The following is a 21958-nucleotide window of genomic DNA, read 5'->3' as shown; positions in this document are numbered from 1 at the left end:
GGTGGGGTGGGTTTACAGCCTAAAGCCCAGGAATCTTGACTGTCTGCCGGTATCAGATACGCATACCGCAAGTGATCGTTTTCTTAGTTTTTCCGATAGTGGAGTAAGAAGTTTTGGGACAGGGAGGTAAAAGTGATGATCAGTTCCCTTTAAGGGACCATGATAAGGCACACGGCATGAAATCAGACAACGAACTTAGGAACAAGAAAGTTACACACGCTACATGACTTCTAAAATCGGCACAACCACATTCCTGTGCTCCTAACACAGTTACCTCAGAAGGAGGTCAGACAGGAAGACGTATCCTTGGCATATTCTGAAGTCGTCCAGCAGAGTCTGAGATACTTCACTGGAATCTTTTAGAAAACAGGAAAGTCCTGCAAACATCTCCACAATTTCCAGAGGTGACAAATCATTTGACTGCTGCATGTTTTGGACACATGTGGCCAGGCATTCTTTCTCTGAAAGGGAAGAGGTGACGTCAAGTCAGCAACATGATTTAAAATAGACATTGTGAAAAGTGACACCATATTGTTTTTCTGCCAGATAGTGACATATCCTTTTTTCCTAATTTTCTGTTTTTATGATTTAATTGCCGATTTTTTTTATTCCATTTCCTGAACATGATTATGGGGGCGGCCATCTTGCCTGAGCTGTTCTTAACAGCATTTACAGATATGGATGAATAAAAAAAAATAATAATAATATATATATATATATATATATATATATATATATATATAGATATATAGACATCAGGTGCCCGCCCTGCACACTGTATGGAAAAGGTGCACTAATCTCTGACTGTCACCGGATAAAAATGTTTCAATAAAGGTAAACGAGAAATAGGCACTCTTCATCCAGGGTCACTATAAGATACAGATTATTCCATATACCATTCACCCTGGATGAAGAGTGCCTCTGTTGTTTACTTTTATTGAAACATTTACAGATCAGCTTTACAGCAGCCACGTGAGCCATTGACAATAGTCTGGAGCTGACTCACTGACTTCTATAGGACAGTTTTCTGGGCATGCTCTGTGACCTGTGCAGAGGTCAGGAAGAAGCTGATAAGCTGTGATATCACCTAATGTGAATGATGGATCCCATCTTATCTATATATTTAGGTGATATCTGTTGTTCTAATCCTGCCTGCAATGATAGGGGAAGATGACTGCTGAAAAGTTATCTGTACAAAACACAAAGTGGCTTAGCAACCAAGCATGATTTTTATTTTTTATTTTTTGTTTTTTTACATATAGATATTGACATGGAAAACCACCTAAATTCTTAAACGATAAGTTTAACATAAAAACTTGAAAAACTTGATTGAAACAGCAAGCCATTTTCTGATAACACATTTCCTTTAGAAAATGAAGTGAGCGTGATTCCTCCTCTTGCATAGCTGTATGCTTTGGGTATGCTGTGACCATGTTTTCCTCAAGGGAAAGACTCATTCCCTCCAGTATGGAAGAGTCAAGATAAAGAATTTGGGTGAAAGTGGCTGAATTGCAAGGAGCTTTGAAATGGAAACTCATATAAAACCTTGCACTTCATATAGACCGTGCAAAAACTTCAAGGGGCAGATTTATCAAAACTGGTGTAATGGAAAACTGGCTTAATTGCCCATAGCAACCACTCAGATTCCAGATTTCATTTTTCAGAGCTCCTTTTTGAAGATGAAAGGAAGAATCTTATTGGTTGCTACGAGCAACTAAGCCAGTTTTCCTTTACACCAGTTTTGATAAATCTCCCCCTAAATGTATATCTCAGGGATGGCCAACCTGCGGTTCTCTAGCTGTTGTAAAACTAGAACTCCCGCCATGCCCTAATGTAAGCTGATAGCTGTAGGCAGTCTAGGCATGCTGGGAGTTGTAGTTTTGCCTCAGGTTGGCCATGCCTGGTATATCTGAATCTAGGGCTTGGGTTCTATTGCCATTCACTTCTAAACTGCATGTAACAAACTAATATTTAAAAAGCATTTTATAACGATTAGTATCTTTCAAAAGATACCGTACCAGGAGGGAATGTTGATCGCATTCTTCAAGGTCTCAAAAGATTATGGTTCTACTATTACAAAAAGAAAACCATACAACCAGGTTCATATAAGGACATTGAACGTGATCAAGAAAGACGTTTACTGTCAAATCACAAAAAAACACAACCAAATATTCATGTGGTTTGGGGTTTTATTCATGCAACAGTGGCACCTCTATTTAAAAAACAAACACTAAAAAAGCCAAAATGATTTCCTATTAAAACACAAGCAATAACCCACATGGAAAAAAACTAAAACCTAAAAATAAGCTTGAAGGGAGTCTGTCACCAGGAAATTCACAGGCACAGTGCCTTGCAGTGCTAGCTCCGTTGAATGTAATGATACCTTTCACTTAGAGATCTATTACCTTATACTGGAGAAAAAGTACTTTTAACCACTTCATAACACTCACTGAACACGTACGGTGGATGTCAAGAGTTTAAATATGGCGCCTACTCCGGAACAGAACAAGCCCATAGCCGCCGGGTGCCTGTTTCAAACAGTAGACACCCGCAGCTAATGCCGACCGTGGACATTTAACGCCTCAAATGCCATGGTCAAATGTGAATACAGCGTCTGAGAGGGCTAAAACCCAGAAGCAAGTGCGCACTTCTGGGTCAGGAAGCCTTCCCTAGCAGCACTGAACTGTAATATAGTGATTTCTGTACAGAATAATGGAGCAAATTCTATTATGCTATACAAATAGCAATCTGATGATTCCACCAATGATTCAGGGTTTTGACATCACAGTGTTCACTATGCACTAAAAATGACCCGACGCTCTTATTCTGCAGCTCAATACGAATGTGGCGATACCAAACTTGAACATTAGTTTTTTTTTTTTTTTACTACTTCTGATAGTCAGAACTTTTTTATATTGATCGATTCAACTTTATTGTCATTACACATGTATAAATACAGAGTAACGAAATGCAGTTTGAATCTAATCAGAATTTTGGTCTACAGAGCTGTATAAGGGCTTCTTTTTTGCGTAACAAACTGTAATTTTCATTGATACCATTTTTTGTAGTAAATACAATGTTTTGATCACCGTTATTCAATTTTTTTAGTGGACAAAACAAAAAAAAAAAAAAAAAGGCAAATCTCGTGTTTTTCATTTTTACGGCGTTCACCACACAGGTATAAAAAAAAGTTCTGACATTTTCGGATGAGGCGATACCCAATATGTTTTTAAATTTTTTATTGTTTATGTATTTTTATATGTAAAATTGTGAAAGGGGGGTGATTCAAACTTTGAATATATTGGTGTGTTTTTTTTAACATTTTCTTTTCACTAACTATTAGTCCCCATAAAGGCCTCCTACATGGGATCTTTTGATCCCCTCTCCTATTCACCCTAATAGAGATCTATTGGGGTGAATAAGATTTTTACTCCCTCCCTTCTGAGCTATGCCTCTTGCATAGCTCAGCATGGAGAATGCAATGGCAGGCTTGGATGGCTTCAGAAGTGTTCAGGCTGCTATGGCAACCTATCGGAGACCTGCAATTTCACTGCGGGGGCTCAGATTGTGTGCCTTCACTCATGATCACGGCACCCGAGGGGTTAAATGACGAGGGGGGCGCGATTGACACTCCCCGTCAGTGCAGCCGGGTACTGGCTATATGATACAGCCAGCACACGGAGCGTATGGAGCATGGTCACTGCAGGGGCCCACTCCGTACACCCTGCGGGCATATACCGACGTATATATACATACAAGGTTATGGGTTAAGAGGTTAAAATGCAAGAAAAACGACACAAGTGTGGTATCGCCGTAATTGTACTGACTGGCAAATAAGAGCACAAGTCAGTTTTACCGCATAGTGAACACCGTAAAAGCAAAATCCATAAAACTGTGGTGGAATTGCATTTTTTCCCAATTCCACCCCATTTGGAATTTTCTTTCCAGCTTCCCTCTACATTGTATGCCACTGTGGCATTAGAAAGTACAACTTGTCCCACAAAAAACAAGCCCTGATACGGCTATGTGAACGTAAAGATAAAGTTATGGCTCCGGGAAGGCAAGGAGGGAGAAACGAAAATGCAACAATGGAAAAACGCTGCGCCTGGAAAGGGTTACTGTGTATGCAAATGAGTAGTGCATCAAAGGCAGTTCTAAGCCACTCTTTGGACCCTGCTCCTGTTTCCTGGGAGGGGCCTGGCAGAGAAAGCAGGAGGAGCAAGGGAGCACACAGAGTGGCTTTGGCCCGCCTTCGCTGCACTTAACTGCTTATTTGCATTTGGATTGAAAGTACATTTTCCTCAGAACGAAATAACAGATATCTAAATGAAAGGTATCATTACATTCAGCTAAGCTAGCCCTACAAATTAGTGGGCCTGGTTTAACAGTGAATTTCACATAGACATATGTCCTTTAAAATTATTGCCCATGCTTCCTTATTGGATTTTTGCCACACTGATTTTAATAGGTATGTAAAGACCTAAAAAAAAAAAAAACATCAGTGGTAAAGCATTTCACTATAGATAATAATATAATCCAACTACAACACTATTGAAGCCCAACGCGTTTCCCCCATATGTACACAAATGGGGTTCATCCGGTTACTTCTAAGGAGTATAGCTGGACATCTTAGGGGTTACACGTTCTTCATTGGTGACACTTACGTCAAAGACATTGTCCTGTGCACAACCTCACTGCCTTCATCTCCTTTTTGTACTGGGTACCATCCAACATTGTCTAGGTTATCAAAAGAGCCTTGTTTGAAGACAGAAGGATTGTACTTGTCACGGTGGCTATTACCCTCCCTAGGCAGGGATAGCACAGGGATATACTAGGCCACTTTGTTTTGTACGTAAACTCCTCTGTCTAGGTACCGCCCTGGTGATCTGTATTGTCATCCCTCATCCTGGTGTGACCCCAAAGTCTGCATTTACCACACCTGAATATCATGGGATGGTGTAGGGAGTCTAGGGACATCACTGAAGACAGTGGGATTGCCTTTTCAGGGTTGCTGTTCTGCTCCCTAGGAAGGGACAGTATAGTAATATTTTAGGGAAGGGTTCAATTGGATATTTTTACTTAGTTTTAGGGAATAACTTTTGTGATTTTTTTTATGTGTAGGTCTACTGTGCTGTAACTGGTTATTAGCAAACCTGATGAAAGCTGTGCTGTGACTGGTAGCTATGGGCATCAAACAGTTTGACTTTTAGCAAATGCAGGGAGATGAGAGGCAGACTGAAATGCAGGGAAGATGTAAGATCCAACTGACTAAGCAAAGAGGCACTCCCAAAATTAGCGTAAAGATGTTTCCTCCGTGAATGGGCATCTCAGGCAGAAGCAGGTTTTGCAAAGTTTGCAAGCATGACCAAAGTGTTAGGATAGCCTTACACATTCAATAGCTGTTGGCTGAACAATTAGCTATTTCTCAAGATTCCCTCCTGGCTCCCCCATACATATACGCACCCTGCATGGCCAAACGTGTATGTGTATTCAATGGGAGAGAGGACAAAGCCAATGCCAGACACTTCTGACAGTGGCTCATCTCCAGGGAGAACAAATGGATCAGGCGAAAATAATAATTTTGCCTGATCCTTCTCTCCCCTGAAATCATCTGCCGGGAAAGAGTCGGGAGTTCCCGAAACCACCAAGAATGGTGGTTTCTGCTAGCAATACACTAAAGTGTATGCAGGGCCTTTAAAGAAAAAAAAAAAAAAAAATAATGATTTAAAAATTAATGGAAGTTTTCTTTACCTCTCTAATGGGCCAAGACAACAAAGACTATTTCTAGGTAAGAAATAGTATTAGAAAATATTGATATAGATGTATATACGGTACACCCAGACAACGCCAGGTATATACACTAGTGTACAAAAAGGTGTTAAATTTACTACGTGGATGCAGTCAATGTGAAAGCTGCTTATCTAGGATCAGGCATCAGATCACATCTGTCATTTTGTCACTAACCCGCTGCTTACTAATAATGAAGTGCATGCTGTACAAGGAAAAACATGCAGGCGAGTATCATTTTGTACTGATGTTAACTTCCTCAGGACCGCCGTACGCAGGATTGCGTCCTGGCGGCGGCCCTGCTATTCTGGGTGGACGCACATACGCGTTCTCTCGCGAGAGGCGAGATTTCCTCTGAACGCGCGCACACAGGCGCGCGCGTTCACAGGATCGGAAGGTAAGAGACTGGATCTACAGCCTGCCAGCGGCGATCGTTCGCTGGCAGGCTGGAGATGCGATTTTTTTAACCCTTAACAGGCATATTAGACGCGGTTTTGATAACAGCGTCCAATATACCTGCTACCTGGTCCTCTGGTGGTCCCTTTTGTTTGGATCAACCACCAGAGGACACACGTAGCTGTGTAAAGTAGCACCAACCACCACTACACTACACTACACTACACCCCCCCTGTCACTTATTAACCCCTTATTCACCCCTGATCACCCCATATAGACTCCCTGATCACCCCCGTCATTGATCACCCCCCTGTAAGGCTCCATTCAGACGTCCGTATGATTTTTACGGATCCACGGATACGTGGATCGGATCCGCAAAACACATACGGACGTCTGAATGGAGCCTTACAGGGGGGTGATCACCCATATAGACTCCCTGATCACCCCCCTGTCATTGATCACCCCCCTGTCATTGATCACCCCCCTGTAAGGCTCCATTCAGACGTCCGTATGTTTTTTACGGATCCACGGATTGGATCCGCAAAACACATACGGACGTCTGAATGGAGCCTTGCAGGGGGGTGATCAATGACAGGAGGGTAATCAGGGAGTCTATATGGGGTGATCACCCCCGTCATTGATCACCCCCCTGTAAGGCTCCATTCAGACGTCCGTATGTGTTTTGCGGATCCGATCCATGTATCCGCGGATCCGTAAAAATCATACGGACGTCTGAATGGAGCCCTACAGAGGGGGTGATCAATGACAGGGGGGTGATCAGGGAGTCTATATGGGTGATCACCCCCCTGTCATTGATCACCCCCCTGTAAGGCTCCATTCAGAAATTTTTTTGGCCCAAGTTAGCGGAAATTTATTTATTTTTTCTTACAAAGTCTCATATTCCACTAACTTGTGTCAAAAAATAAAATCTCACATGAACTCACCATACCCCTCACGGAATCCAAATGCGTAAAATTTTTTAGACATTTATATTCCAGACTTCTTCTCACGCTTTAGGGCCCCTAAAATGCCAGGGCAGTATAAATACCCAATATCACTGAAATACGACTACCTAAAATTTAACATTTATTTAGGTCAATTAAAATTCCCTGAATGAGGGACACCTTGTACCGCAACACACAAAAAAAAATACATACAAAACAATAACCACACGAATGAGCAAGATCAGACAGGTGGGTTAGTATGAGAGGAAGAAAGGGGGGGAACGCGCCAGGGCAACCCGTGCCATGGCCCACTCAATCCCTACAATATCCCTTTAAAAACTTTTCCTCAGCCCGGAGATGTGTCTTGATGGTAGGCACACTCCGTCCCCGTACCTGTACTGTCTATCCTTAAATTGCCCTTTATACACTATCCCATATGGATATCCGGGTAATAGTGTATAAGAAAAGATATCGTTTGGATAGTCACGTGTCCCGACGCGTTTCCCCCCTTCCTCTCATTGAAGGGGTTCTTCAGGGGACAAAAACAGTGTCCATCGAGCATATAAAATGTTCAACAGTCGTCTGACGGATATCAGCCGAAAACGGATCAATCTGACGACCCCACACCAACAGACCAAGGGTCAGAAAACTGACAGAAGAGAAAGTCCGTACAAAACTATGTGTATAAACACAGACTTAAATACCAGTAATGAATATACTTAGCTGGCACAACTCCAGGTCAGCAGGTCCAGATACACCTGTTGTGGTGTGAGGCCTCCAGGGGGCAAGATGTGATGTAGCTCCAATGTGTATGGAGTTCCCACTGAAGCTATATAGCCATGTGGGGTTCGTCCCAATCATGAGGGACCAATCAGTGTTGGTAGTAACAATCATGTGGTACTCCAAGGGGGAGGAGCCACTCTAGAGTATCGAAACTATTGATCTAAACTAAAAGTAGGGATCAGGAATTAATCGATTGCAGCCAGGCTATAATATGCTGTGGCTCTTGTCTCAAAGTATGCACATCTATTGAGAAATGTGCTATCACGGCCGTCCGAGATACTGATGGAACGCACGCCATATGGTAACATGGCTGTGCGTTCCAACTTAGACCAATCAGGACGTTCCCGGAAGTGCGTCACAGGAAGTGACGCATTGGGGATTACCGTATGTTCTCCCAGCGGCCATTAGAAAGCTGCCACCAGGACGTACACCCTAAAGGACGCCCCGCCCGGGATGGCAGCTGGAACGCACGCCAACTGGAAAGATGGCTGTGCGTTCCAACCTCTGCCACTGGGGACGCGACCGGAAGTAGCTAGATGGAGCGCACGTCACAAGGAAGGTATCGTGCGCTCCACCAGCAGCCAATAGGGAGCCTCAGTCGTCCCGGATAGACACAATACTAAACCAGAGTGCTTCATACTAAAAACCATACAAAAGCAGGGTGTTTAATAAAGGTTGCAATCGAGAAAACCTAATTAAAGGCCCCCCGCACCATAGATCGATATAGCTATAATTATAAGGGCCAAACCATTTTTGAGAGATTATTGACCCTATCTATCACAGGGCGTGAAGGGCATCAATAGTTATAATTCGACACCAATCATGATACTACACTTATTGTCCACCTTAATTTGAACCTTTTGGGGAACTACCACATGATAATAAATAACGGTGTAGTTTCAATTAATGTTATGTTAATGGCACAAGCCGATTATAGCGTACGATAAAAAATGGGTAAATGATACATGTCACCCCTAAGATAAACACAAAAATGACACTTTACGTGTCGATGATAATTCTATCCTTAATATTAGGACCCAGTGCATAGGAGTATGCTAGGTATTTCCAATAGTATCTCTATAGACTCTAAAAATGCCAGTCTACAGAAAACATGTAAATGAAAGTTTTTCGTTCAAACCCCCAGGGGACTGGGATCGCAACCGATGAATCCATTCGGCTTCCTTCTGTAGGATCTTGCGGTCCCAGTCCCCTTTTCTAGGGGATGCTCTCACGATCTCCAGGGCTGCAAATTTAATAGATTTAGGATCCCCATTATGGCATTCCCAGATATGATTGGCCACAGGAGTTTCTTTACGTTTTTTAATATCATTAATATGTTCCAGAATGCGTCTACGGAATTCTCTGAAAGTTTTTCCCACGTAGTCCAGAGGGCATGTACATTGCGCCAGGTAGATCACTCCTTTGCTCCTACAATTCGAGAAATCTCTGATGACATAGTTCGTGCCAGTCGCCGAACAAACATTAATTTTTGTATTATTGATGTAACCACATGCCATACAGGCTCCGCAACGAAATGTTCCCAAGGGCTTACGGTCCAGCCACGTGCCCTCAGGGGTAGGTCTTATATAGTGGCTGTGTACCAGGCGGTCCCGGAGACTCCGACCCCGCCTGAATGTAATACTTGGACGTGCGGGAAGCACGTCAGCGACACCAGGGTCCATCAACAAGATGGGCCAATATTTGGTGATGATATTACGGATTTCCCTATTCCTAATATCATAAGTAGAGATAATCCTCATTATGTCATCATCCTTCTTGCTTGATTCCCTTGGTACTAATAATGTCTCGCGATCCCTAGAAACCGCACTCTGGAAAGCTCCCCGGAGTACGCTCTGTGGGTAACCCCTCGTTTTGAAACGTTCTTGTAGTTTTCTTGATTCTTGATAGAAACTATCATGACTGGAGCAATTTCTTTTCATGCGCAAATACTGTCCTCGTGGAATGCCTTTTTTTAGATTCATGGGGTGATAGCTCTCCCAATGAAGGAGGCTATTCGTTGCAGTTTCTTTTCTAAAAGTGGTGGTAACTAGTTTGTCACCGTTTTTGGTAATTCTAATGTCCAAAAAGGTGAGGGATTCATGGTGGAATTCAGATGTGAATGCCAATCCTAGGTCGTTGGTATTAAGTGTTTTTACAAAGAGCATGAATTCCTCCTCATTACCATTCCATATTATAAACACATCATCGATGTATCTTGTCCATAATGTGATCTTCTCTGCCCACCATGTCTGTGAATCTGGGAAAACCACTTTGTCCTCCCACCAGCCCAGGAAGAGATTAGCATACGACGGGGCACATGAACTCCCCATCGCAGTCCCCCTGAGCTGGTGGAAGAAACGCGTATCGAAAAGAAAAAAATTATGCGTGAGAACGAATTCCAAAAGCGTCAGAACAAAGATATTATGGGGTCTATGTGAGACAGCTCTGGTTTTTAGGAAGTCGGACACCGCCATCAGACCCCTATCATGAGGAATACAACTATATAAGGATTCTACGTCTATGCTTGCCAACGAGCATGATGTTTCAATACTAATAGATTCAATCTTTCGTAGAAAATCCATTGAATCACGTGTGTATGAAGGGAGAGCGGATACAAAACCCTTAAGTACACGATCAATATAAATTCCGCTATTTTGTGTTACCGAGCCCACCCCAGATACAATCGGGCGTCCCTTTAATGGGGAAGTCCCTTTGTGGATTTTTGGTAAACCATAAAAAGTGGCAATCTGAGGTGTGCTCGGCAACAGGAAACGGTATTCTACATCAGAAATTACCTTTTTGAAGAGGCCATCCCTCAAGATATTTTCCAATTCATTCAGGAAAATGTCTGTGGGATCCGAGGGCAAAATTCGGTAACAACTGCGATCATTCAATAGGTGTTCACACATATGTTTATATTCTATGTGACCCATAATCACTAGATTTCCCCCCTTATCCGCCGGCTTGATTATTATGGTAGTGTCTTTTTCAAGCCCGCGAAGGGCCTCCATCTCAGGACCAGAAAGATTATGATAATAAGGTGAGTTCGTGGGCAGTCTTTCAATCTCCTCTATGGCCATTTGTAGAAAAATTTCTATGTGATCGTAATTCATAGGAGGTGCAGGTTTTTTGCTTTTAGGTCGCAGATCAGTAAATGGACCTTGACCAGGTGTCCGTGTACCTTCCTCCATCAGATCACAGAGGATTTTGAAATCAGCATAGTCACTCTCCTGTAGGCCCAATTGTTCACATGTAGCTTTATTATTATTTTTCATGAACTTGTGCCATTTGAGTTTCCTTGAAAATAAATGTAAATCCTTTGTCCACACAAATGGATCAAATCTGGTAGTGGGGACGAAGGACAGGCCTCTTTTCAGAATATTTTCTTCAATAGTACTGAGAGACCGTGAGGAGAGATTAATAATTTGTAATTCATCAACAGCGACCTTACTGGTTATCTTTCCTACACGCGATTGCGAAGATCGTAAGGCCCCCCCCTGGCTAAAAAATTCCCCTGCGACGTGAGAGATGGGATAGATGTAGCAGAGGAAGAAGAGGACTGGGAGGGTGCCGAGTAATCGCCACCTTTCCCCCCTCTGTTGTCCGATTTTGCCCATTTTTTGTTGTTATAGCGGCCTCTTCCACCTCTTCCACCTCTTTTATGGCCTCCTCTATAATTGTTGTTAACCCTATTTTGTGGGGGTTCTGAGTCAGAGAAATCCTGCTCAGATGAAGAGACGTCCGTTTCAGAGGGGGGTTGGGATCCCCCAGTAAATAAGTACGCCCTGTTCTCCTTGAATTCTTTTAGGTCCTTGTTGAATTGTCTATGTTTCCTTTCTTTGATCAACCCCTGAAATCTTTCCACTGCCGTCTGCAGGGAAGCCTCCCTTCTATTGAAGTCAGGGTCCGTATTATGGGAAATAGCCAAATCAACAAGGCCTTTAAGTTTCTCTGAGGATCTCTCAAAATATAATCGTTCCTCTGCTAAGAGTATGTTCATTAATCTTAACGAGCTATTGGTCAATTCCTGCTCCCAAAGGGTAAGTAAACCTGGTGATCGTACCCTCTCTGCTGGTGTGATCCTTATTCGTAATCCTTGAGGGACAATTCGATATTCAAGGTAACTTTCGATGGACTTAATCTCCCACCATGATTTTATGTTGTTCTTGTATTCCTCATATAAGTCAGTAAATGTGAGTTTACATGTTAGTGAATTGGAAAGACCCGGCAACTCCTTATCAGAGAAAATATCCCTTGCTTCTTTAACAAGATCCTCTGTATACAATGTACCGGATAGAAAACTAGCCATGAGGACAATCAAAATAGTAAAGCTCTATTTATAGATGAAAGGGGTAGTCGTAGAATTATTAAATCAATATCACTGAAATACGACTACCTAAAATTTAACATTTATTTAGGTCAATTAAAATTCCCTGAATGAGGGACACCTTGTACCGCAACACACAAAAAAAAATACATACAAAACAATAACCACACGAATGAGCAAGATCAGACAGGTGGGTTAGTATGAGAGGAAGAAAGGGGGGGAACGCGCCAGGGCAACCCGTGCCATGGCCCACTCAATCCCTACAATATCCCTTTAAAAACTTTTCCTCAGCCCGGAGATGTGTCTTGATGGTAGGCACACTCCGTCCCCGTACCTGTACTGTCTATCCTTAAATTGCCCTTTATACACTATCCCATATGGATATCCGGGTAATAGTGTATAAGAAAAGATATCGTTTGGATAGTCACGTGTCCCGACGCGTTTCCCCCCTTCCTCTCATTGAAGGGGTTCTTCAGGGGACAAAAACAGTGTCCATCGAGCATATAAAATGTTCAACAGTCGTCTGACGGATATCAGCCGAAAACGGATCAATCTGACGACCCCACACCAACAGACCAAGGGTCAGAAAACTGACAGAAGAGAAAGTCCGTACAAAACTATGTGTATAAACACAGACTTAAATACCAGTAATGAATATACTTAGCTGGCACAACTCCAGGTCAGCAGGTCCAGATACACCTGTTGTGGTGTGAGGCCTCCAGGGGGCAAGATGTGATGTAGCTCCAATGTGTATGGAGTTCCCACTGAAGCTATATAGCCATGTGGGGTTCGTCCCAATCATGAGGGACCAATCAGTGTTGGTAGTAACAATCATGTGGTACTCCAAGGGGGAGGAGCCACTCTAGAGTATCGAAACTATTGATCTAAACTAAAAGTAGGGATCAGGAATTAATCGATTGCAGCCAGGCTATAATATGCTGTGGCTCTTGTCTCAAAGTATGCACATCTATTGAGAAATGTGCTATCACGGCCGTCCGAGATACTGATGGAACGCACGCCATATGGTAACATGGCTGTGCGTTCCAACTTAGACCAATCAGGACGTTCCCGGAAGTGCGTCACAGGAAGTGACGCATTGGGGATTACCGTATGTTCTCCCAGCGGCCATTAGAAAGCTGCCACCAGGACGTACACCCTAAAGGACGCCCCGCCCGGGATGGCAGCTGGAACGCACGCCAACTGGAAAGATGGCTGTGCGTTCCAACCTCTGCCACTGGGGACGCGACCGGAAGTAGCTAGATGGAGCGCACGTCACAAGGAAGGTATCGTGCGCTCCACCAGCAGCCAATAGGGAGCCTCAGTCGTCCCGGATAGACACAATACTAAACCAGAGTGCTTCATACTAAAAACCATACAAAAGCAGGGTGTTTAATAAAGGTTGCAATCGAGAAAACCTAATTAAAGGCCCCCCGCACCATAGATCGATATAGCTATAATTATAAGGGCCAAACCATTTTTGAGAGATTATTGACCCTATCTATCACAGGGCGTGAAGGGCATCAATAGTTATAATTCGACACCAATCATGATACTACACTTATTGTCCACCTTAATTTGAACCTTTTGGGGAACTACCACATGATAATAAATAACGGTGTAGTTTCAATTAATGTTATGTTAATGGCACAAGCCGATTATAGCGTACGATAAAAAATGGGTAAATGATACATGTCACCCCTAAGATAAACACAAAAATGACACTTTACGTGTCGATGATAATTCTATCCTTAATATTAGGACCCAGTGCATAGGAGTATGCTAGGTATTTCCAATAGTATCTCTATAGACTCTAAAAATGCCAGTCTACAGAAAACATGTAAATGAAAGTTTTTCGTTCAAACCCCCAGGGGACTGGGATCGCAACCGATGAATCCATTCGGCTTCCTTCTGTAGGATCTTGCGGTCCCAGTCCCCTTTTCTAGGGGATGCTCTCACGATCTCCAGGGCTGCAAATTTAATAGATTTAGGATCCCCATTATGGCATTCCCAGATATGATTGGCCACAGGAGTTTCTTTACGTTTTTTAATATCATTAATATGTTCCAGAATGCGTCTACGGAATTCTCTGAAAGTTTTTCCCACGTAGTCCAGAGGGCATGTACATTGCGCCAGGTAGATCACTCCTTTGCTCCTACAATTCGAGAAATCTCTGATGACATAGTTCGTGCCAGTCGCCGAACAAACATTAATTTTTGTATTATTGATGTAACCACATGCCATACAGGCTCCGCAACGAAATGTTCCCAAGGGCTTACGGTCCAGCCACGTGCCCTCAGGGGTAGGTCTTATATAGTGGCTGTGTACCAGGCGGTCCCGGAGACTCCGACCCCGCCTGAATGTAATACTTGGACGTGCGGGAAGCACGTCAGCGACACCAGGGTCCATCAACAAGATGGGCCAATATTTGGTGATGATATTACGGATTTCCCTATTCCTAATATCATAAGTAGAGATAATCCTCATTATGTCATCATCCTTCTTGCTTGATTCCCTTGGTACTAATAATGTCTCGCGATCCCTAGAAACCGCACTCTGGAAAGCTCCCCGGAGTACGCTCTGTGGGTAACCCCTCGTTTTGAAACGTTCTTGTAGTTTTCTTGATTCTTGATAGAAACTATCATGACTGGAGCAATTTCTTTTCATGCGCAAATACTGTCCTCGTGGAATGCCTTTTTTTAGATTCATGGGGTGATAGCTCTCCCAATGAAGGAGGCTATTCGTTGCAGTTTCTTTTCTAAAAGTGGTGGTAACTAGTTTGTCACCGTTTTTGGTAATTCTAATGTCCAAAAAGGTGAGGGATTCATGGTGGAATTCAGATGTGAATGCCAATCCTAGGTCGTTGGTATTAAGTGTTTTTACAAAGAGCATGAATTCCTCCTCATTACCATTCCATATTATAAACACATCATCGATGTATCTTGTCCATAATGTGATCTTCTCTGCCCACCATGTCTGTGAATCTGGGAAAACCACTTTGTCCTCCCACCAGCCCAGGAAGAGATTAGCATACGACGGGGCACATGAACTCCCCATCGCAGTCCCCCTGAGCTGGTGGAAGAAACGCGTATCGAAAAGAAAAAAATTATGCGTGAGAACGAATTCCAAAAGCGTCAGAACAAAGATATTATGGGGTCTATGTGAGACAGCTCTGGTTTTTAGGAAGTCGGACACCGCCATCAGACCCCTATCATGAGGAATACAACTATATAAGGATTCTACGTCTATGCTTGCCAACGAGCATGATGTTTCAATACTAATAGATTCAATCTTTCGTAGAAAATCCATTGAATCACGTGTGTATGAAGGGAGAGCGGATACAAAACCCTTAAGTACACGATCAATATAAATTCCGCTATTTTGTGTTACCGAGCCCACCCCAGATACAATCGGGCGTCCCTTTAATGGGGAAGTCCCTTTGTGGATTTTTGGTAAACCATAAAAAGTGGCAATCTGAGGTGTGCTCGGCAACAGGAAACGGTATTCTACATCAGAAATTACCTTTTTGAAGAGGCCATCCCTCAAGATATTTTCCAATTCATTCAGGAAAATGTCTGTGGGATCCGAGGGCAAAATTCGGTAACAACTGCGATCATTCAATAGGTGTTCACACATATGTTTATATTCTATGTGACCCATAATCACTAGATTTCCCCCCTTATCAATAGAAGGGAGGCTTCCCTGCAGACGGCAGTGGAAAGATTTCAGGGGTTGATCAAAGAAAGGAAACATAGACAATTCAACAAGGACCTAAAAGAATTCAAGGAGAACAGGGCGTACTTATTTACTGGGGGATCCCAACCCCCCTCTGAAACGGACGTCTCTTCATCTGAGCAGGATTTCTCTGACTCAGAACCCCCACAAAATAGGGTTAACAACAATTATAGAGGAGGCCATAAAAGAGGTGGAAGAGGTGGAAGAGGCCGCTATAACAACAAAAAATGGGCAAAATCGGACAACAGAGGGGGGAAAGGTGGCGATTACTCGGCACCCTCCCAGTCCTCTTCTTCCTCTGCTACATCTATCCCATCTCTCACGTCGCAGGGGAATTTTTTAGCCAGGGGGGGGCCTTACGATCTTCGCAATCGCGTGTAGGAAAGATAACCAGTAAGGTCGCTGTTGATGAATTACAAATTATTAATCTCTCCTCACGGTCTCTCAGTACTATTGAAGAAAATATTCTGAAAAGAGGCCTGTCCTTCGTCCCCACTACCAGATTTGATCCATTTGTGTGGACAAAGGATTTACATTTATTTTCAAGGAAACTCAAATGGCACAAGTTCATGAAAAATAATAATAAAGCTACATGTGAACAATTGGGCCTACAGGAGAGTGACTATGCTGATTTCAAAATCCTCTGTGATCTGATGGAGGAAGGTACACGGACACCTGGTCAAGGTCCATTTACTGATCTGCGACCTAAAAGCAATAAAACCTGCACCTCCTATGAATTACGATCACATAGAAATTTTTCTACAAATGGCCATAGAGGAGATTGAAAGACTGCCCACGAACTCACCTTATTATCATAATCTTTCTGGTCCTGAGATGGAGGCCCTTCGCGGGCTTGAAAAAGACACTACCATAATAATCAAGCCGGCGGATAAGGGGGGAAATCTAGTGATTATGGGTCACATAGAATATAAACATATGTGTGAACACCTATTGAATGATCGCAGTTGTTACCGAATTTTGCCCTCGGATCCCACAGACATTTTCCTGAATGAATTGGAAAATATCTTGAGGGATGGCCTCTTCAAAAAGGTAATTTCTGATGTAGAATACCGTTTCCTGTTGCCGAGCACACCTCAGATTGCCACTTTTTATGGTTTACCAAAAATCCACAAAGGGACTTCCCCATTAAAGGGACGCCCGATTGTATCTGGGGTGGGCTCGGTAACACAAAATAGCGGAATTTATATTGATCGTGTACTTAAGGGTTTTGTATCCGCTCTCCCTTCATACACACGTGATTCAATGGATTTTCTACGAAAGATTGAATCTATTAGTATTGAAACATCATGCTCGTTGGCAAGCATAGACGTAGAATCCTTATATAGTTGTATTCCTCATGATAGGGGTCTGATGGCGGTGTCCGACTTCCTAAAAACCAGAGCTGTCTCACATAGACCCCATAATATCTTTGTTCTGACGCTTTTGGAATTCGTTCTCACGCATAATTTTTTTCTTTTCGATACGCGTTTCTTCCACCAGCTCAGGGGGACTGCGATGGGGAGTTCATGTGCCCCGTCGTATGCTAATCTCTTCCTGGGCTGGTGGGAGGACAAAGTGGTTTTCCCAGATTCACAGACATGGTGGGCAGAGAAGATCACATTATGGACAAGATACATCGATGATGTGTTTATAATATGGAATGGTAATGAGGAGGAATTCATGCTCTTTGTAAAAACACTTAATACCAACGACCTAGGATTGGCATTCACATCTGAATTCCACCATGAATCCCTCACCTTTTTGGACATTAGAATTACCAAAAACGGTGACAAACTAGTTACCACCACTTTTAGAAAAGAAACTGCAACGAATAGCCTCCTTCATTGGGAGAGCTATCACCCCATGAATCTAAAAAAAGGCATTCCACGAGGACAGTATTTGCGCATGAAAAGAAATTGCTCCAGTCATGATAGTTTCTATCAAGAATCAAGAAAACTACAAGAACGTTTCAAAACGAGGGGTTACCCACAGAGCGTACTCCGGGGAGCTTTCCAGAGTGCGGTTTCTAGGGATCGCGAGACATTATTAGTACCAAGGGAATCAAGCAAGAAGGATGATGACATAATGAGGATTATCTCTACTTATGATATTAGGAATAGGGAAATCCGTAATATCATCACCAAATATTGGCCCATCTTGTTGATGGACCCTGGTGTCGCTGACGTGCTTCCCGCACGTCCAAGTATTACATTCAGGCGGGGTCGGAGTCTCCGGGACCGCCTGGTACACAGCCACTATATAAGACCTACCCCTGAGGGCACGTGGCTGGACCGTAAGCCCTTGGGAACATTTCGTTGCGGAGCCTGTATGGCATGTGGTTACATCAATAATACAAAAATTAATGTTTGTTCGGCGACTGGCACGAACTATGTCATCAGAGATTTCTCGAATTGTAGGAGCAAAGGAGTGATCTACCTGGCGCAATGTACATGCCCTCTGGACTACGTGGGAAAAACTTTCAGAGAATTCCGTAGACGCATTCTGGAACATATTAATGATATTAAAAAACGTAAAGAAACTCCTGTGGCCAATCATATCTGGGAATGCCATAATGGGGATCCTAAATCTATTAAATTTGCAGCCCTGGAGATCGTGAGAGCATCCCCTAGAAAAGGGGACTGGGACCGCAAGATCCTACAGAAGGAAGCCGAATGGATTCATCGGTTGCGATCCCAGTCCCCTGGGGGTTTGAACGAAAAACTTTCATTTACATGTTTTCTGTAGACTGGCATTTTTAGAGTCTATAGAGATACTATTGGAAATACCTAGCATACTCCTATGCACTGGGTCCTAATATTAAGGATAGAATTATCATCGACACGTAAAGTGTCATTTTTGTGTTTATCTTAGGGGTGACATGTATCATTTACCCATTTTTTATCGTACGCTATAATCGGCTTGTGCCATTAACATAACATTAATTGAAACTACACCGTTATTTATTATCATGTGGTAGTTCCCCAAAAGGTTCAAATTAAGGTGGACAATAAGTGTAGTATCATGATTGGTGTCGAATTATAACTATTGATGCCCTTCACGCCCTGTGATAGATAGGGTCAATAATCTCTCAAAAATGGTTTGGCCCTTATAATTATAGCTATATCGATCTATGGTGCGGGGGGCCTTTAATTAGGTTTTCTCGATTGCAACCTTTATTAAACACCCTGCTTTTGTATGGTTTTTAGTATGAAGCACTCTGGTTTAGTATTGTGTCTATCCGGGACGACTGAGGCTCCCTATTGGCTGCTGGTGGAGCGCACGATACCTTCCTTGTGACGTGCGCTCCATCTAGCTACTTCCGGTCGCGTCCCCAGTGGCAGAGGTTGGAACGCACAGCCATCTTTCCAGTTGGCGTGCGTTCCAGCTGCCATCCCGGGCGGGGCGTCCTTTAGGGTGTACGTCCTGGTGGCAGCTTTCTAATGGCCGCTGGGAGAACATACGGTAATCCCCAATGCGTCACTTCCTGTGACGCACTTCCGGGAACGTCCTGATTGGTCTAAGTTGGAACGCACAGCCATGTTACCATATGGCGTGCGTTCCATCAGTATCTCGGACGGCCGTGATAGCACATTTCTCAATAGATGTGCATACTTTGAGACAAGAGCCACAGCATATTATAGCCTGGCTGCAATCGATTAATTCCTGATCCCTACTTTTAGTTTAGATCAATAGTTTCGATACTCTAGAGTGGCTCCTCCCCCTTGGAGTACCACATGATTGTTACTACCAACACTGATTGGTCCCTCATGATTGGGACGAACCCCACATGGCTATATAGCTTCAGTGGGAACTCCATACACATTGGAGCTACATCACATCTTGCCCCCTGGAGGCCTCACACCACAACAGGTGTATCTGGACCTGCTGACCTGGAGTTGTGCCAGCTAAGTATATTCATTACTGGGATTTTAGTCTGTGTATCTATACATTATTGTGTGCGGACTCCCTCTATAGTCAGTTTCTCAGCCTTTTTGGTCTCTTTTTTTGGCCTTTTGGTCTTTTGTTTTGTGGCCTCCAGATTTAAGATCCGTTTTCTGTTTATATCTATCAGACGACTGTTGAATACTTTATGTATTCAATGGACACTGTTTTTGTCCCCTGATGAACCCCTTTGATGAGAGGAAGGGGGGAAACGCGTCGGGACACGTGACTATTTAAGCGACATCTTTTTTCTTATACACTATTACCCGGATATCCATATGGGATAGTGCATAAAGGGCATTTCAAGGATAGACAGTATAGGTACGGGGACGGAGTGTGCCTACCATTAAGACACATCTCCGGGCTGAGGAGAAGTTTTAAAGGGATATTGTAGGGATTGATTGTGTCATGGCACGGGTTGCCCTGACGCGTTCCCCCCCTTCTTTCCTCTCATACTAATTTACCTGTCTGATCTTGCTCGTTCGTGTGTTTATTGTACTGTATGTATTTTTTTTGTGTGTTGCGGTACAAGGTGTCCCTCATTCAGGGAATTTTAATTGACCTAAATAAATGTTAAATTTTAGGTAGTCGTATTTCAGTGATATTGATTTAATAATTCTACGACTACCCCTTTCATCTATAAATAGAGCTTTACTATTTTGATTGTCCTCATGGCTAGTTTTCTATCCGGTACATTGTATACAGAGGATCTTGTTAAAGAAGCAAGGGATATTTTCTCTGATAAGGAGTTGCCGGGTCTTTCCAATTCACTAACATGTAAACTCACATTTACTGACTTATATGAGGAATACAAGAACAACATAAAATCATGGTGGGAGATTAAGTCCATCGAAAGTTACCTTGAATATCGAATTGTCCCTCAAGGATTACGAATAAGGATCACACCAGCAGAGAGGGTACGATCACCAGGTTTACTTACCCTTTGGGAGCAGGAATTGACCAATAGCTCGTTAAGATTAATGAACATACTCTTAGCAGAGGAACGATTATATTTTGAGAGATCCTCAGAGAAACTTAAAGGCCTTGTTGATTTGGCTATTTCCCATAATACGGACCCTGACTTCAATAGAAGGGAGGCTTCCCTGCAGACGGCAGTGGAAAGATTTCAGGGGTTGATCAAAGAAAGGAAACATAGACAATTCAACAAGGACCTAAAAGAATTCAAGGAGAACAGGGCGTACTTATTTACTGGGGGATCCAACCCCCCTCTGAAACGGACGTCTCTTCATCTGAGCAGGATTTCTCTGACTCAGAACCCCCACAAAATAGGGTTAACAACAATTATAGAGGAGGCCATAAAAGAGGTGGAAGAGGTGGAAGAGGCCGCTATAACAACAAAAAATGGGCAAAATCGGACAACAGAGGGGGGAAAGGTGGCGATTACTCGGCACCCTCCCAGTCCTCTTCTTCCTCTGCTACATCTATCCCATCTCTCACGTCGCAGGGGAATTTTTTAGCCAGGGGGGGGCCTTACGATCTTCGCAATCGCGTGTAGGAAAGATAACCAGTAAGGTCGCTGTTGATGAATTACAAATTATTAATCTCTCCTCACGGTCTCTCAGTACTATTGAAGAAAATATTCTGAAAAGAGGCCTGTCCTTCGTCCCCACTACCAGATTTGATCCATTTGTGTGGACAAAGGATTTACATTTATTTTCAAGGAAACTCAAATGGCACAAGTTCATGAAAAATAATAATAAAGCTACATGTGAACAATTGGGCCTACAGGAGAGTGACTATGCTGATTTCAAAATCCTCTGTGATCTGATGGAGGAAGGTACACGGACACCTGGTCAAGGTCCATTTACTGATCTGCGACCTAAAAGCAAAAAACCTGCACCTCCTATGAATTACGATCACATAGAAATTTTTCTACAAATGGCCATAGAGGAGATTGAAAGACTGCCCACGAACTCACCTTATTATCATAATCTTTCTGGTCCTGAGATGGAGGCCCCTCGCGGGCTTGAAAAAGACACTACCATAATAATCAAGCCGGCGGATAAGGGGGGAAATCTAGTGATTA

At 43.1% G+C, this 21958-nt stretch overlaps 1 protein-coding gene across 5 annotated transcripts in view; it reads right to left on the bottom strand.

Moving 5' to 3' along the window:
* The window catches only part of WDFY3 (WD repeat and FYVE domain containing 3), a 315047-nt gene that overhangs the window by 151526 nt on the left and 141563 nt on the right, over positions 1 to 21958 (bottom strand). For all 5 annotated transcript variants that reach the window (XM_044304189.1, XM_044304218.1, XM_044304197.1 and 2 more), the window contains exon 9: positions 275 to 461. In XM_044304189.1, the coding sequence (XP_044160124.1) occupies positions 275 to 461 (187 nt within the window). The remainder of the gene's footprint in view (positions 1 to 274; positions 462 to 21958) is intronic.

Source organism: Bufo gargarizans, chromosome 1, assembly GCF_014858855.1.
Source record: "Bufo gargarizans isolate SCDJY-AF-19 chromosome 1, ASM1485885v1, whole genome shotgun sequence".
NCBI lineage: Eukaryota > Metazoa > Chordata > Amphibia > Anura > Bufonidae > Bufo > Bufo gargarizans.
This window is presented reverse-complemented; position numbering and strand designations above follow the sequence as displayed.